This window comes from Ambystoma mexicanum, chromosome 3q (genome assembly GCF_040938575.1).
Source record: "Ambystoma mexicanum isolate Mex_15411 chromosome 3q, UKY_AmexF1_1, whole genome shotgun sequence".
NCBI classification, from domain to species: Eukaryota; Metazoa; Chordata; class Amphibia; order Caudata; family Ambystomatidae; genus Ambystoma; species Ambystoma mexicanum.
In genome coordinates, this window is record NC_090926.1 from 49446040 (window position 1) to 49463472 (window position 17433).

A 17433-nucleotide genomic window follows, 5' to 3' on the forward strand; every position below is an offset into this window, starting at 1 on the left:
CAAATACCCACTGATTTCAGCTAAGGGGGGGGGGCACCAAAATAGGTACATCTAAGATGTGCCAATCCAGGTGCCCTTCGTGGTTAGGCATGCTCCCTTTTTTTGGCGCAAGTGATGAAATGCGCTGTCACACCTCATCACTTGCGTCAAAAAGTGTTCAGACTCTGCCCTGTTGTGTGGTTTTTGTACCGCTGGCGCCTAAATGAGGTGTAGGCCATTACTTAAGCGTCCCTCCATCTTATGATCATGTTTTCATTCTTTTAGCTCTGGTTATTGTAGCAGGGAGAGCTGATTGTCAGCAGGATAGGATGTCTGTCTCCTGTGGATGAGTCACTGTTGAGATGGAAGGCAGCTGCGTGGGGCGCTGCATAGCCCACCGCAGGCCTTGCACACATGGCTATTTTTTTTTTTAAATAAGACGATAAATATTGGGGAAAGTCAACGACAGGGGCGTACCATCGTGGGCCCAGTGATACGTATGAAGTATTACCTCCCACAGAGGCAGCTTTAAATTGGGAGCCCAAACCTAACCCAGACAGAACATGAACGTTTGTTGTTAGTTGTTAGGGAGACGGACGGAAAGGGGGTGCATGCGCGTGATGACCAGCTAGGACACGATTCATCGTGCAGGAAGACGAGTTCCCCTCTCGCCCCTGCAGTTAAGGTCGGCGACCGTGGCCTAGCACACTGCCAATGACTCATTCTTCTCGGAAGACTTTTACTAAAGTGAATTAGCAAAGCAACCACGTGCGAGATAAACAGATATCGCCATGGTGACGTGGCTCCATGCACGTGATCCCTGCCGAGCCCTGGAGATATGTGCCATGTCCAGAACGGGATGGTCACTCGGCCACTCCTGTCTTTCTTGCTAGTATACCAATTTGCATTCTGGTACCTGTCATTTAGTTTGTCAGCTTATACGCGCAGTGCTACAAGTATCAGAAAACAGTGGAAGAAAAACGAACAAAGTGGGTTCCATCTGCCAAAAGACACTGAAAGAAACAGAACTTGTGGGACTCCAATCGCCCGACATGAGATGTCAGGGTGCCTGCTGGCAAGCCATGTCCCTTCCTCTGGCGTTGTATTCAGCAGTCTCCTTTTCCAGAGGTTTTGTGTTTTTTTTCCATCTGTTCTGCTTCAACAGCCATATTGCATTTGCCAACTATTTCCCACTTTAAAGAACCAGTGCCCCTGCCCCGCCCCCATTGTCCTCATCAGCTGACTCCCCCTCTGCTGTTACGCCTCCCCATTGCCACGCCTCGCCCACACCTGTTCCTGTTCTGAGCTACCCACGAGTGAGGGAGGGTGGGGGGATTTGGGTTGGCGACCAGCACTTTTTTTTTAACCCCAAGTTTTCTACCTCCTCTCTCCATCTAATTCCCCCAACTGGGCTCTCTGCCAAACCCTTTCCGCTGATTGGCTGCGCGTGTTTAGGGGTCATGTGACTTTTCTGGAACCCCTGCCAGGCATTTAAGCTTGAAATGGGCTAAAGCAGACTCAGTCTGTCTGAGTGGAGAAAGGAGCAGAGCTGTCCGCTGCGTTCAGAGAAGGGACCATGGAACAGGTGAGCGGGTGGAGGCGCCGGGATCCGGCTGGGTAACGGCTCTCGGGAAGCAAGGGGTGGGCGTGATGGGAGGCGGGGACCGGGGGACCGGCGAGAAGTAAGAATATGCCACAGAGGCACGGCAGGGATAGAACAAGTGAGGGCGCTGCTTTTCACGCTGAGGTGAAGTGTGCAGAACTAACAGGACAGTGGAGACGGGAAGTGTGGAGGAGGGCGAGAGGAAGGTATGCGGCGGGACGAGCCACACCTCTCGCACCGCCTGCGACTGAGCAGTGGAGTAACTTTGCTGAAAATGTTCGGGGGGACATGACATCTGAAGAAAAGGTGCCCCAGCCAAATGAATGGGGACAAAATGGTGTGCCATGAAAGTTTAAGGGAGGGGAGGGGGGTGCGACAAACACCCCTGCCCCCTTAAAATTACACCCATGTGCCTGAGACTCTGATTCCCTGTCCAATACCTTGATCAATGCTTTCCTTAACGATTGGTGGCAAGTCTCGCGCCGCGCGCTGTGAAAGTAGAGCCTCGGGTCCTGCGCCCACTGTTCCACGTCAGGCGCTTGGCAAATTAACCCATTGCGGGTGGGGTGTTACTCTGGGCTTCGGGCTGTGTGCGGAGAAGGGGTGCATGTGACATTGTAGGCACTCGTGGTCTGGTGCGTGCGTCTCCAGTGTGCGTGTGGTCGGTTTTCTCGGCGTGGTATTGGCAGTGTGAGTGGAGGGAGTGGGTGTGGTTGCTCACTCTAGTGCCGGGCTACCAAGTGGATCCATGTCGCGCTTGAGGCGCTTTGTTCTGTATTTTTTTAGTTCGTGTCATACTTGCTTGGGGTAAATCGTAGCATGGGCCACTTTGCTGGTGTGCTCGAGTTTGACGGGCCATACCATAAGTGGGGGACCTTGATTGGCTGACTATACTACAGGATAACCTACCTCCCGTTGGCTAGCTTGACCTTACTCCCACTGGCTTGGCTCATGGGGGCTCCTCCGGTCGGGCCCTAATCGCCCTTCTGGGTGAGTAGTGGACTGGCTAACAGCCCCGCCTTTTTCTCCTGCCTGGAAAGACTGTGGACCCCAGATTGCCGGTTCCCCTGGACTTTTCCCCAGCACTGCTGCACGCTTCCTGACAGCAGGGATTGGAATTAAGCTTGGACAAGCAGCAGTTAAGAGCAGCTCCTGGGGGTCCAGCATTGATTGGCTAGGGGAGCCCAAAGTAGCACCTGTCAAGCTAACGGGTTCATCAGTAGCCAAATGGCTGCCCACTTGGCTCAATTATTGAAACGTGCCCCTAAAACTAATATGAACCATAGCTCAGCCGATAGAAAGTGTGCATGTAAATGGGTGCTTCCGTGTGCGCACCTTCACACCCTCATAATACTGCGCGGAACCAGCATACAATCTTGCTAATTGTATAAGCCCCTAACAAATGACCAATAAATACAGGAGTGCAGGGGAGTGTACATTTCTGGATATGGGCGGGGCCACTTTGGTAACTGGTTGGTGCAAACTTGGGGGGGATCCACCCCTGCCCTCTGATGTACCGCAAGGGTTGTCTGGTGGGGAGCCCATAAATCCTATACTCCTTGCCCCACCCGTCCATCTCTTCCCAGCCACCCTCTACCCGCCAGAATCGGTTCCTCCGTCCAGCATTACACACGCACTCGCATTCACTCATTAACACCCCAGTCACTGTAGCTTGCTTATATATGAAACCAGTTCGCTCCTCGTACATGAGGTACGCATTCACACATGCATGCTAACATGCAACACCCTTTCACACCGCTAGTTGCCAAAAAGGCTTCCTTCGCCACTCTGCCTAACAATAAGCAAGTGTGCACACACCCCCTCGCCCCTCCCCCCTCGTATGTGGAAACCTTGTTGTTTCATCTGTGGGGAGGGGGACTGATGTGTGCGCTCCATTTTTGTTTGGCGGTGAGAGAAGCCCCACCAGCTTGAAGGCTTGTTTCTATACTAACCCAGTAACACCGGTTTTAGAAAACTATTCTCTCCCCTCTCTGAACACAGGCCCCATGCAGGCCTTTAAGTTGGCCGGGGCCAACCCCGGCAGTCGCCAGAAAAGGCTCCCAAGTCTAGGCCCACCCCTGACTAGCCTTGGCTATCCGACACCACCATGTAGCGCCTCCACGGTTACACGAGCTGCCTGCAGGTATCAGCACTTTGGTTTGTCGTTGCCTTTTCTTTTCTAAACCGTAGTTCTGACCCTGGCAAGCAGCAGGCGTAACCTTGCATTGCAGGCAGCCTGAAGTCTATGTACTTTTAACAGGCGGAGGGGGCTGGAGTACACGGCTCCCATTTGTGTTTCGAGTACAGACACCAGAAGCAGGCTCCTTTAATGAACGGGATGCGCGTGAGCTGGGGCACACTGGTGTCACAACTTTTGGTGCGCCCACCCCCGTTTGTTTAAAAGGATGGGTTGGGCGCATCGAAGGTAGTAATGCCAGTGTGCTCCAACTTTTATCAGCAGCCCCACCTTCCTTAATGGAGGGGGGCTCTCGTTAGAGGGCGTGTCCTTAGGCCACACCCCTAACTAAAGCCACCCCGTCGATTTCCAATCTTAAAGCACTGGCCCCATCCCTCAAATCAATTTGGGGGGGGGGGGCGCGGGTGAAGCCCGGCCAGTTCAATGTCGTTGCGCGCCTGCAACGTCACTCCACTTACCCTACTGCACCACCTAGCCTGTGAACCCCCAGGCAGAAACTTGCCCTACTGTGCTCCTTTGCCAGGCTTTTTTCATGGGCGGGCCCGGCTCTTCCAAGAGAACGCGCTGGCCCCGCTTCCATTAACTTCCCTTCAACATCAGATCGTTCTTATCTGGGCCTGTAGGACGGACCCTCCTAGGTTCATGACGTCATCACAGCATGCGTATAATGTGGTGTTGCTATTGCGTTAAACTGCCCGTCACTATATCCCATACGCACTTAAAAGTCTAGAGTTCTCATTCTTGGTGCCCTCACAAAGGCTTTGAATCCAGCACCCCCCACCCCACCTTGTTGCTGGCCGAGCCTGGGCTAGAAGGGCAAGGCAGGGCCACTATCGCGTTGGTTGGCCCACTGGCAAGGCCATGGGTGTTGCTATGTAACCTGCATCCCCAGCCACCCACTCGCACGGATGGATATGCGGAGGTCGGCCCAGCTGCCATTGCCTTCTCAAACTAAAGGCGGACATGGGGCGGGAGCCGCGCAGCCCGTCGCCCCCTCCAGCTGGTTCACGCTGCTTTCGCGTGGATCGGGGCCAGTCGGGAGTAGACCGGGAGGGGTGGGGGGTCAAGAAACACAGGCACAGCATGAAGTGTTTGTACTGTGGAAGAAAAGGCAGCGGGTACTGGCATAGTAACGACCTGCCGAACCGTCTGCATGGCCTGAGCAGGGACACTTTAACAACCTAGCGTCCGTGCATGACCACCGCATGGGGAGACCAGCAGGCTGGTATCGGTGGGGAGGCACCCATTCTCGCTCTCGAATAGCCTGCGAGACAGTAGACTGGCAGCGTAGCTAGGGGCAGTGAAGCTGGGTAGAGAATGGCGTCGAATGTCCACCCGCCCGCTGTGATTGCCTAACCTATGCATGCAGGGTGCCAATTTAACACTGCAATTCTGCCATTTTGAATTTGTTTAGACTAATTGGTATGGTTCAGTGGCCGAAGTGTACGAAAAGTAGTGGAGATGTTCTCAGTTGGCCTGCACCCGCTACCCCTACCACACACAATCAACCCCCCACCCCCCAAAAACAAACTCCTGTTTTAAGGGAATGTTCAGTGCAACTTATGAAACTGTTACGTAACGTAGTGGAGCACCACTCCCGCCCCCCTGGCATCTCCTGTCGGCCTAGGTGGTGCCACACAAAGGTCCAATAGTTGATGGTTCATTTGCCCAAACTCTTGAGGGCAGGGTTTGAGGCTGCTGGGAGACAATACAATGGTTCTCTGGTCAACTGCAACCAAAAGACCTTGACAATAACTCGGCACGGCTCTATACCCTTTGGGGCAATCAGCAACAGGTATGGGGTGGGGGGAGTGCTGGCATGCACCCTTAACTTTTATTGGAAGTTCAGCTAACTAACTTTGTTTAAACCTGCCCCTGCACCCCCTCAATCTTAGGACTGGCAGGCCAAGAAACAGATCCTGGTTGCAAGCAGGGGAGGGGGCGCCCAGCCTCACACTGAGGTGGGGCATCCCCCACTTATGCCCCCTCCTCCCTGCATGCACACACCACCCTCTGCAAACGCAGTACTTGTGATGTCACTTGGCTGGCTGTACCCAGCCTATTGTCCCCTCCCATTCAAACCCCCCACTTACTAACGCTGCAGACTGTACACTAATGTGGGGCCAAAGATTTATCTCCCTCCCCCAACGGTAAGGCGTTCTTACGTTGCCAGGCGTGTGATGTCCTGGCTATTGCTATAGACCGACACTGGTGTAGTTGGGCGTGTGCAACGCGGGGCCTCTCACAGCATCCTTTCTGCTTGGCTAGCCAGCTGACCTTTATCCTTATGCGGGCTGGGCAGAACAATTTGGCTACACTAATTGGAGTGCTCGGATGGCTTCTGCCCTTCACTCTACTGCCCATTATGGCTGGTGATCAGCACGACGCCAGGCTAGCACTGAAGTCGCCGCCATGTGACGTGTTGCGCTAAACCACATCTATTGCCATAATGCTGGGGTACCACGCGGGATTTCTCACCGTCCCTGCAACCTTGGCCCAGTCCTGCAGAACAGTGGGTGGACACCGCCGTCCCTAGCTACAGAAAGCTCAGCTCCTCTTCTTATGAAGTATGCTGTGTGGGGAGCCAGTGTTCCTGTTATGGTGAATGTGGTAGGGTGAAGGGTTGCAGAGGACTTGGGTGGATAAGTGAGCGCCTCTGGAGTGGGAGGAATGGGGTGCAGTCGGTGATGCAGTGTAGGGTCTTCAGGCCCTCCCTGGTGGGTACAGGCAGACTTGGCTGTTTGTGCCTAGGGGGCTTTTTCTTGCTCTCTGATGCAATATCGAATTTCATTTCAACTAAGTCGGTGGCCATTGTACACTTCTTGCTTTTTCAGTTACCATCAGCAGTTTAAAATGTTTCAGCTTAAAGGGCTACGTAGTTGGCTTTTTGGCAACGCATGTCTGTAGGCTTTTTTTATGTTTATATAATTCTTTAGGAAGGTGGCCCCACCCGTGGCTTCTGTGGGTTTTCTTGCTTCGTGTGTGGTCTGAAGAAACATGATGGGGAAAATAGTACCAGGCCTGCAGCACGGCTTTGGGGGGGTGGGGGGAGCGTGGGAATTGGGAGGTTCTGGGCACCATTAAACTGACTCAAATTGAAATGAGGAAATTGTTCCATGCAGAACTCCGCTGTGTGCAGCATGTTCGCATGGTGCAACCCGTCTTGTGTCCGCACCGAAGAGCAAGCAACTGACCGCCATATGTTGTATTCTGACATGTAGGTTTGCTACGTCACTAACCCCCCTCTGAATATGCAAGTGGGGATGTAAAGTGGTGTAGCATATGTCCCCTCCCTGAAATGGAGGGAGGGGCTAGGTTACAACTCATTGCTAAGCACATTTACCTGTCTCCTCTCGCAGGGTATGGTGGTGAGCAACCTCAATCTGAAGCCTGGGAAATGCGTCGATATTAAGGGCCACGTTCCAGAGGACTCAAAGGGGTGAGCTGTGGAGGCGCAGGGGGAGTAGATGGGGCAGGGTTTGGGGTGGCGTCGGGGCACGGGACTGGTTAAGGTGCTGCGAGTGTTAGCGATTTCTATTGCTCGAGAAACGGTGAGTTTGGGGCAGTGTATGTGCAGCCCTGTGAGGGAGAAAATGGCGATTTTGTTTCCCGTGAGCGACGGGATAGGCACATCGTGGGGAGGCTGTTCTCTAATGGGGGGTGTGTGTGGGGGAAAGGGTGTTTTGGATATCTTGTGGTGGGTCTGGTCTGCCTGGCAGGGAGGATGCAAAGGCAGTGACACCATGTTATCTAGCGGTGGGTGGCATATGGCGGTTATGGTCCATCGCACAGTTAATCAGTTATAATGGGGGTGGGGGGGTTTGAGACGCCCGAGGCAGTGCCTCCAGAACATCCTCTTGAGCTCAAGGTAATCTTCAGCACCTTTGGGGTTAATGAGTGATTGCCAAGGTCCATTTTTTTTAATAACCGTATTTGATGTTTACGCATGGGCCAACACTGCACGTGAACCTCTTAGTTGACTATTCTTTCTCTTAGTTTTGCCATTAACCTGGGAAAGGACAGCTCTGCCATCGCACTGCACTTCAACCCCCGATTCGACCACCACGGGGACGTCAACACCATCGTCTGCAACTCCAAGGACGCAGTTGGCTGGGGCCAGGAGCAGCGCGAGACCGCCTTCCCCTTCAAGCGAGGCCAGAAAACCCAGGTGGGTCTTGCCACCTGCTCCGCTCTGGCGTTAGGCGGGGCTAGGTCCCCCCCCCCGCTGCTAGTTGTGGTGTCCCGCCCCCCGGAATAGCGGAAAACTTGGTTGTGGGGGCCTGTCTTCCCCAAGCGCTCTGGAATGTTCGCAAGCATTACTTTTTTGACACGAAGATGGCCTCCGCATCCAGGTTGCGGTTATAGAAAGCTTTATACTGTCCTAAATCCACTTGGTCTGGGTCCCCGGGCTTGTCTTTTGGGGTGGGGGTGCTGAGGGGTAATTGTGGCCCTGCTCGGCATATCGAACTATTACTATGGGCTGTAAGGGGGGGGGGGTGAAATGGGGATATTTCTACCCGGAATAATCCAGACAGGGCGAAGGGGGGGTTAGATATTTGAGTGCATGTCGGTACAGTGATGTGTGGTACATGAATCCGATTACATACATTCACGAGTTATTCTTAAAGGCTGTGAGAGGACTGATAATGGAAATGAATATTTCTCTGTGGAAGGTACAGTGAGCAAAACATGGTTGCAGACATGCCGAGTGGGCCCCTTCCTAAAGAACTGTTATTTGGCTGTGTGCGTTCTCGGGGAAAGGGGCTCCCAGGCATATCGTCTTAAAGGCGTCTAGATGAGGTTGAGGGCAGTATATTTTTCTAATGTGTAGTGTGGCTGCTCGGGGGACTACTCCAGGTGTGCTAAATTGAATGAAGCATGGGGGGGAGGAGGGGGGAGGGTGGCTTTTCAGACTAAACCCCATGGGATTGCTTAGATGCTATTTGTAGCCAGTACTCGGGCGGGGTCAGGCCCCTGCAGTCTGCATAAAAAGGGGCTGAGCCGGCCCCCATCCCACCAAAACATTGCTGCAACGGCAGATGCGCCCGTCATTCTGTCAGGCAAGCGGACAGAAGTGCCAGCCACAGTATTGGGGGGGGGGGGGGGGGTTCGGTCACCAGAGGAAGTTACTGTCCCTTTGTTTCACCAGGTTGTCTTTAACCCTTGGCGGACCTGGGGATTCCTTGACATATATTGAAACTTATAAAAGATGGCTTGAAAAGTACACTATTCAAGCCATTTTTTATAAAGCTTTGCCGACGGAAGACACCTCAGGCTTTGTCCACCGTCAAATAAAAGATGGATTGAATTGTGTACTTTTCAAGCCATCTTTCATAAACCTAAATGTCTCATATTTCTATGAAAGCTTGCATACCACACAAACCCTAGTAAGGTGCGCATACAGATATATTTGTTTGCGTAGCATACTATGGTCTGTGTACTTTTTAGGCCACACCTAAAATGAGGGCCCCCCTCGAGTTCTTCCCACACCTGAAGCCCTGCTTGTAGCCGTGTGTGGGGGCTTTAATCTCCGCCACCTCACCCCCTGCCCCCAAGGATAGGATCTAGTATGCAGCGGGTGCACAGATGCACAAGGTTTCTAGGCCAGAGTCTACTACTGTGAGCATATGCTCTGCAGGGCTTTATGCAAATCTCGGTCACATGGACCTGGCAGAAGAGGAGCGCTGACGCAGCAACGTGTGACTGCTTTTGCAAGCTTAAAATGTTGGCTGCATGTCCGTTTGCTAACGGTGCTGTGTGACTGATAACTAAGGCAATACTAGTGTACAGGCCAAATAACATTAAGTACGTTCTTGAAACAATTTAAGCAACCATTCAACGATCTCACACAAATGCGTTTAACCCCTCGTTGGTAAGTATTATACAGAATTGTGGATATCTTCACAACTTTATAACCCTAGCTGCCCTTTTTCGAATATATTGTGCACTCGGCTTGTGTACCAAGCAACTTGTGGCAGGTTTTTTGTCACCACTTCACACCTTAGTTGGTCTCGAGTCTAGGCGCCTTTTTCTGATTTCAATTGGTCCAAGTTTGCTTTGCTAAGCTCTCCACTCTGTGCGTGGCAGGGTGGAAGGTCCAAATGAGCATTCTCCACTCTTGCAGTACTGAAGAGCCAGCATGCAAGCAAAATCAAAGCCCACCCCTTGACTCCCTTTCTGCTCATATTCCCATTATCCACTGGGGCAGCTTTAAACTAAATTCTAATCTGTACTATGTCCTTACTAGCCCAGCTGTACAAGGGCTTGGGTGGTTCTTTTTTTGCTGGCACCATATTCTCAATTCGTCACTCCTTACCCCCCCCCCCCTACGTGTTGACAAGATTTTCATCCCAACCTAAACGGTCTCTTGGCGTTTCATAAACTTGCTTTGCGCTATAGTGGCGTTCCAAGGCTGTCATGCACACAATGATAAACCTATTACTCTGCTACGGCACTTCATGGCTGGCCTATTTTTATATTGACGGTTATTCTAGCGATCTGAACTTGCCCAGTCTGCACCACTAGTTTCTCTGGGTGTTGGAGGCGGGGTCCTTGAGAATAACCTTCCCTTCGAATTTTTGGTTGCCAGTGCAAAAAAGGTTGGGCAGATTTTCCACTCGTGCTGAGCTGGTGCTTAGTCCGACTTGCGACCTCTGGCAGTTGTTGTCACTTCAATTCAAGTTTCTTTCAGTAAACTCTTTTGTGCTAAGCAGCAGTGCACCAGTACGTGTGAGGGGGGGGGGGGGGCGGGTGGGGCAGGTGGGGGCTTGCTGGCTTTCTAGAGGCCCGTGTGTAGCAGGCAACTGGCTCGTCTGTGGTTTGGCTGCGTTGGATCTTGTAATAACTCTTGTCTCGTGGAACTCCAGTGAAGGTCTATGCTTCGACCAGTGTAGACGGGTATGCATGTACGACAGGGCTACGGGGCAGCAATATGGCACTCGGACCATGAGTTTGCTATACCTGAACTGGTTTTGGTAGCACACGTCTCATTTTCAAGTATTTTAATAATAGTTGGAAACTCTTGAGACTTTGGGAAACGTATGTATTTCCGAGTAACATTTCTGTTTTTGCTGCCCTTTGGTGAGGTGCATGTCTCATGGAGGACCAGATAATTACCTTGTCCGTTTATGGTAGTCGCCCATGTGGGCTTTGTGGGGCACGGGGGTAAATGCGGACTGTCTCCAGTTCTGCACCATGTGGATCACACTCTTGCTGTTGGCCCTAGAGACTGTATGTTTGCAGCAAATTGGACGCCTTGCCTGTGTGGAGCAGCGAGCGATGGAACTGGGTGGCATAGTGCGGATCCATCTGTCAGTGCTACTCCCAGGCAATGTTCCTGTGCACTTGCCCAGCTTCCTTCCGAGTGCTGCTCAGAAGATTTTTTTTTAGCAGATCAGACAATTCCCACCTTCTCAATTAATAAGGCACAATCCACAGTAGTTACCTGATATTTGTTTTCTCTATGAAGCTAAATTATACTACATAGTCTTGATATACTAGCCAATTTATGGTATTGGCATACTTGGTTAAACATTTGACCTTTTACTTTCAACTTAATTTTTTTAATCGTTTTTCTGGTCGAACCTTGTGTGGGGTAAGGGAATGGGAGGGGGTGTTGTATGGAGTCTCACCCCACATTTTAGTCCAAAAGAGAGCAAAAGAAATTCAGTCAAATAATTTCCACTACATTACCATACTAGCAAGTACGACCAGTGGCTCCATGAATAGAAGACCTAACGGAGATCTGTCTGCACACATTAGCCAAACAACCTTCCCTCCCCACCTATTATTCTGATCCTATTATACCTTTATGACTTTCGTCCGCCCAGGTCGCATTTAGATATTGCCAGACAGCCCTGACTCTTCCTACCTTGGCCCTTGCAAAAGGTTACCAGACGTACATACATTCACTTTGTTTGTTGTAATATGAATAATGTTCAAACACCAGTACTTCTGTTACTCAAGGTGCCTTACCAATCACCCACAATGTGTGACCCAGCTGTCAATATTGGCTACTCGCTGTGTAAAAAGGATACTTTAGGTGTTTGCTCCCCTTTAAAATTCCTCTTGATCAGGTAGCAATAGTATTAGTTCCTACCTATGCCACTGTTCTGCTGGTCACTGATTTGTAAATGTAAATGGATATTTGTGCATACTCAAGGGGAAGGGTCCTATGTGTTAATTATTTCCCATTTCTGGTGGGCACATTTTCCTGTTTTTAGTGAGTAAAAATGGGTTGTGTGTGTCTCTTGGCTGTAAGACTGGAAGTGTCACAGCTCTGTTACCAGGACAATGTGATGTGGGTGGAAAACAGGCACAGGAACTTCTGTGGTGAAGTTATTCTGATGCAATTATCATTATGAAAAGCATGCTTTCCTGGCTTAATTCATTAAAAGGCAGTTTTCTTGCCTTTTTTACCATCAAATATTTTCTTTTTGCCAACCACATTAGGTGATGTTTTTTTTGCAATACAGATTAATGTTTTTTCCAGAAGCCTAAAACACTTCCTGCATTGTCTATGAGCAGTTTCGACAAATGAATAGCCACAACTAAAAGGATTCAATGCTTTTTTTTGTGCATACTACTTTTCCTCTGTGCAGGAATACATTTGCTAGGTAGTGTGGCTGATCCTAAGTCTTAGGCTGGTTGAGCTCTTATAATCACATGTCAATTTTCCTTTTAGCCTACATCTTTGGAAAAAGTGCTACTAAGATGCAACCTTCACACGTATTTGTAAAGAATTGCAGTGGTTGCAAGGGGAAATTCCCTTAAACTCTTTCCAGATGATAACTCACTAACTAGGCATGCTGAGTTGTTCAACTCGTTAGTCAGTTGCGCACATGGAATGTGTGCTCGAAAGCCAACCATCTCTGCACTGGAGAAAAATAATTGGAGGGAACATTGCTCCCAGTGCTAGTGATCAGAATGACTGTGGTCAAACCTTTCTAGCTTTCTAAGCAAGCCATGGGGTTTGGTGAGGATAACTTTGCGAATGTGGGTCCTTTATAGGTGGAGCCACCATGTTTGTCAAGTTGTAGTAAATGTTTTCTACCAATAGGGCAGAAACGTATTCAATGTTAAGGGCCGTGTCCAAATTTGGTGATGTCACAAGCCCACCTGGCGATTAAGGCCCAACGACCGGTTCAGGGAATGTTGCGGGAATGTTGCTGCGATGGAGGCATTGCCTTTATGATATCGGTAATTTATAACTTAATACCCATTTGTTTCTAAGCGCGGACCCGGGGATTGAACATGTTGCTCTGTCTTGCTTCCAAGACGAGCACGTTACCCCTGAGCTATCCTCCAAAGACTTTCCGCTTGCGTGTCTTGATCTGCTTTCTTTGCCTGCAATTAATTCTACCCCACCGTTGCCTACTCCTGGTGGACTAATGGGACCATTCCTTGCTGGTCCCCTTTGCAGCCACATTTTATGTTTCGCTTTGTTTTTCGTGTACGCCTGTTTGGGTTGTGATTTTCCAGTAATGTGGTCAGAGGGTGTTCCTGCTCCATTTCACTCTCCCCCCGACTTTTACTTGCACAAGTTGCAGTGCACGAGGAACACATTGCTAGTTCGTACCATGTGGCTTCCTCTACTGGAAGTTTACAACGGAACAGCTATGTTATATTTCAGTGATCTCTCTCCTGCCACAAAATCACTCGGCCTCTGGAGTCTGAAACTGAAACGATGTGTTTGCTTGGGTGTGCAATAAAGTAGACCAAGCAGTTCAGGGATCAAGGCGGCTCGTTGGGTGTTCTCCTCATGGCTAACTTTCTTGGTTTTTACAAGAGGATCATGCCCTGGAGTTCCCGATCCTGCTCCCTTATTAAATATTTCCCCATAGTAGTTGAAAGCCTTTCAAGAGCCAAGGTGTCCTTAACCTCGGCTCTCCTACAACTTATTAAGCCGCTGCTTCATATCTTACCTTCACCTTGTTCTGGTTGCAGGTTGTAGTTCTATGGCAACTGCCAGGTTGTAGTTCTATGGCAACTGCCACAGGCTCACTTGAAAGATCTTCAGTCTTGTTGCTCTGTTACAATAAGTGGCTTTTGTGGTGTCCATGCCATTGGCTGGAAGTAAAAGCAAATTGCGGACCAGCTCTAAAATTCCTTCCTGGGATGGTTTTCCTTTGGTCTGTCCCTCATCCTTCAGTTTAGTTGGGCCATATAGATTTTTCTTGGGTTGTCTGTATTGATTTGTAAGTATCACATCTTTGTTCCTGCGTAATTGCAAATCACATTAGATTGTTGCTTGTGCACACCCTTCATATTAACACTGTTAGCCTGTTGGCAAGCAGTGCCTGCCTGTAAATGATAGGCTGCTGCTGCAGATCGTGTGCATGTTGACTGTCATCCATCTTTTACTCTATAGTGAATTTTTGGTTGGTGTTCAGATTTCAATTGGTTAATCCTTCTGACATTCTTAATTTCCTTCTGAGCAAATTACTAATTGGCTCAGTTCATTTTAATACGCTTTGCTTTCATCCTGTAGATGAGCGTTTTTGCAAATTCTTTTTACTTTAGGAGATCGTGTCTATTGGGGCTGGTGGCATGAAGACCATGTCAGGAGTCAAAGCCTGACTGTGTATTTTGGTCCTAACTAGTAGTCTCGTGAGTTGGTCTTTTTGTAGTTTGAAGTTTCTGTATGTGTAAGATATTTGGACATATTTTTACTTGTCAGATATCCTTCAGTGTATCCTCTCGTTGGGAGAGTAGTTTCTGACCACCTTTGCAAGGATATTTCCCTTATTTTATTTGTTTCCATCTTTACTCTGCAGTACAGGCCCAATAATCAGCATGTACTGTTTTTTCTGAGAGTATTCACATGTGGGCTGGAATCACTTAATTTGCAACTTCTATGACTTATTTTGCAGCTGGCTTCCCTATATAATCTAATTTGCAAGGACACATTTGTGATGGGAAGGTGTGGCAGTAAATCTGTCTGACAACATTATGTAGAGGCATGCTGCAGCAGTAGTGCATGGCTGTTGGCATGCCACATCCCATGATGGGGAGGTGGGGTTCTCCAAGGGGGATTTGGTATTCTGGCATGAGCTTCTATTGATCAATCCCCTCCCCTGATGCCAGTACTTTCTTGTATTCATGCATTGATGGTTGGAATTGTCTGATCTTATTGAACTTGGACAGCATTTTTGTGTTAAACCATCGTCCATTATATGCACCAGCTGTCGCATGGTTCCAGAAGCTGCTGCTTTCCTCTTGCTCGGTTTTTGATTAAATGTGGAATACTCGCGACCGACAGTAAGGTTCACATTATAGTGAATTTGTTTAAAATTGTTTTCGCCTATCTAGAACTGTAAAGTAGGCGATGATTCATCCTGTGTATTTAATCCAAACAGCCACACATGGAGAACGTTCCCTGGTATATGATAACTTTTCCAAGGACTCTACAGACATCACCATTATGGTCCTATCCCGGCTCCCATGGCAATGCCCTCTAGTCATAGGACAATATTCTTGTTGACTTGTTCTCGGTGCCATGCTGGTTCTAGTGATGGGGGTGTGGTCTGATGTCTTTCACTGCCACCCTCTGCTTGCTGCTTTTCTGTAGAGTGGTCTATATCCAGATGAAATTACTTTCTGAGGGGTAAAGTGGCCTCACCTCTACCTCACATCTATAGTTGTAATGTGTGGTGGCATCTTTTAGAATCTGCATCATGTCAGTGATTATGGTATTTGTAAATTGTGACTATTTTTTTGGTTTAGTTTTGTCACTCCTCCCTTATCGACTGTTTCCCTGCCATGATCCCCAAATGCACCTCCTATAAAATGCCTCGACTACTGTCGACCTGTGGCTTGTCCATCAAACAATAGATCCAGGCCAAGGAGGGGTGCAGAATACAGGTAGTGGGATTAAGGAGTAGGTCGGTCCATTGGGCCCAGAGGCTGTGATGGGGAAGGGGTATGTTAAGACAGTTTCCATCAGCAGGAATTATTTCAAGCATGAGATGTACACTAATTCTTTGCCTCTCCACTCCTGCACTTTTTTCAGATCTGCATACATTTCGACAAGGAGCAGCTGACCATCAAGCTGGAAGATGGTCAAGAGATGAAATTTCCAAACCGGCTGGGTCTAGAAGTGGCGGAATTCCTGTCTGTGGAGGGCTTCCATATGCAGTCTTTCAAACTGGACTAGTTGCCTTTTCTCCTGGTCAGCCCACCCGTCGCCTCATCACATATCCTGTGGATAGTTGTCTCCTGCTTGGACTGACTGGGGTGCTAGAACATGGCAGAGATGCTGCTTTCTGACCATCGGTGCCCAGCTTTCTCCTGAAGCCTTGCTCTTGGTCATCATGGGCTCCTGTTTAGTGTTGCTTTCTCTGAATAAACCAACCTATCCAAATCGTTTGTGATTTTGATTGCTAAAAGATTTACCATACACTAACACTGGAGTGGTCCTCTGGCGGATCTGATACATAGTGTGTTTGGGTAGTAGGACTGAGCAAGAGAGCTGTGATGTTGGCAGCATTAGTTCGGTTAACACTGTTCACTGAGCTGAAGTGTGCTGGTTGCCGTCATGTGCTGTTGTGTGGCAATATGTGGTTTGTTCTGTTGCAGACTAGTGTGTGCAGTTTGTGCTTGGCAGAATGGTTGTTTGGATCTTGAGAGGTGTATGCAGAGGGGTGAGATTTTTAGTAGGGTTGGTTAATGGCATCCCTATGTAGATGTGACTCATGATGATCTTCAGTTATATCCAAATCTGACGCATGCCAATTTCCAAACATCTGTCTAGATGTGATGCATGCTAATCGCAAATTCTATCTAGATGCAAATTGTGAATCAAGTTCAGTTCCATCTTGATGTGACCTATAGTAATTTTCCCTGTCCTTTCCAGATACTTCCTTTCACAGGCCAAAGGACAAGTTAAAAACCATGTGGCATGGCCACGTTTGGACATTAGCCACAGTTAGTAGCCAAATGCAGGCTAATATTTGTAGTTGTGACGGAGGCTAATCTTTACAATCCTGTCTGTGGTGCAAGCTGGCATTCACAATTCTGTCTAGATGTGATGCAATGCTAATCTTCACAATTGGTGCAAGGTGACTTTACACTTGTTCCCGGAAGCTGCGCAAGATTATCTTTACAGCTCCTCTTCGAGCAATGGTCTGTCGCTTGGTTTTAGCCTAGCGAGGGGGTTTGGCTTTGTAGGTGCCGCATTCATTCTTGTTCTGTGGGAAAGAGCCCAGTGTTTTGAGTAGTTTCCTGAATTTTAGTTGATTCATGTATTGCCTAGGTCTTCCAGGTGGGTGTCTATGTTTGCTGCCAGGTGAGAAGATTCCCTCTAGGTTTGTGTCCCCCCTTCCACAAGGTTTTGGTTCTAGGCGGGTGTCGTTGCTTGATGCGATTGTCGTTTGGTAAATCATTTTTTCTTTTGCAGGAATTCTGCTCCTTGGCCATGATCGGAAGCCAGTTTAACATTTAGCGCTGGAGTGATGCGTCTCTTCTTTTAGTGATAGTTTGAGGAGTCTGGCTACTGTGTTTTGGATACATTGCAGTTTCTTCAGTAGCTCTTCTGACATGGAGTTAGAGAACGTTGGTGTAGTAAATTCTTGACATGAGGGTGTCAGTGTCTTAGTGAAGGACAGGAATGGTAGAATTAGAGTGTAGGAGAATTCTTGATTAGTGCAGTGGTTCA

At 49.0% G+C, this 17433-nt stretch overlaps 1 protein-coding gene across 1 annotated transcript; it reads left to right on the forward strand.

The window, feature by feature from the left end:
- The first annotated feature begins 1204 nt into the window (after window positions 1-1204).
- Window positions 1205-16140, forward strand: LGALS1 (galectin 1). Its single transcript, XM_069653048.1, has 4 exons — window positions 1205-1564; window positions 7139-7218; window positions 7776-7947; window positions 15790-16140. The coding sequence occupies exons 1-4, from the start codon at window positions 1556-1558 to the stop codon at window positions 15931-15933; spliced, it is 405 nt and encodes a 134-aa protein (XP_069509149.1). The 5' UTR covers window positions 1205-1555; the 3' UTR covers window positions 15934-16140.
- The last annotated feature ends 1293 nt before the right edge of the window (window positions 16141-17433 follow it).

Coding starts and splice junctions, on each gene's coding strand:
- LGALS1 (XM_069653048.1), top strand. Junction 7,219..7,775: donor GTTCCAGAGGACTCAAAGGG/GTGAGCTGTGGA, acceptor TCTTTCTCTTAG/TTTTGCCATTAACCTGGGAA. Junction 7,948..15,789: donor AGCGAGGCCAGAAAACCCAG/GTGGGTCTTGCC, acceptor CACTTTTTTCAG/ATCTGCATACATTTCGACAA.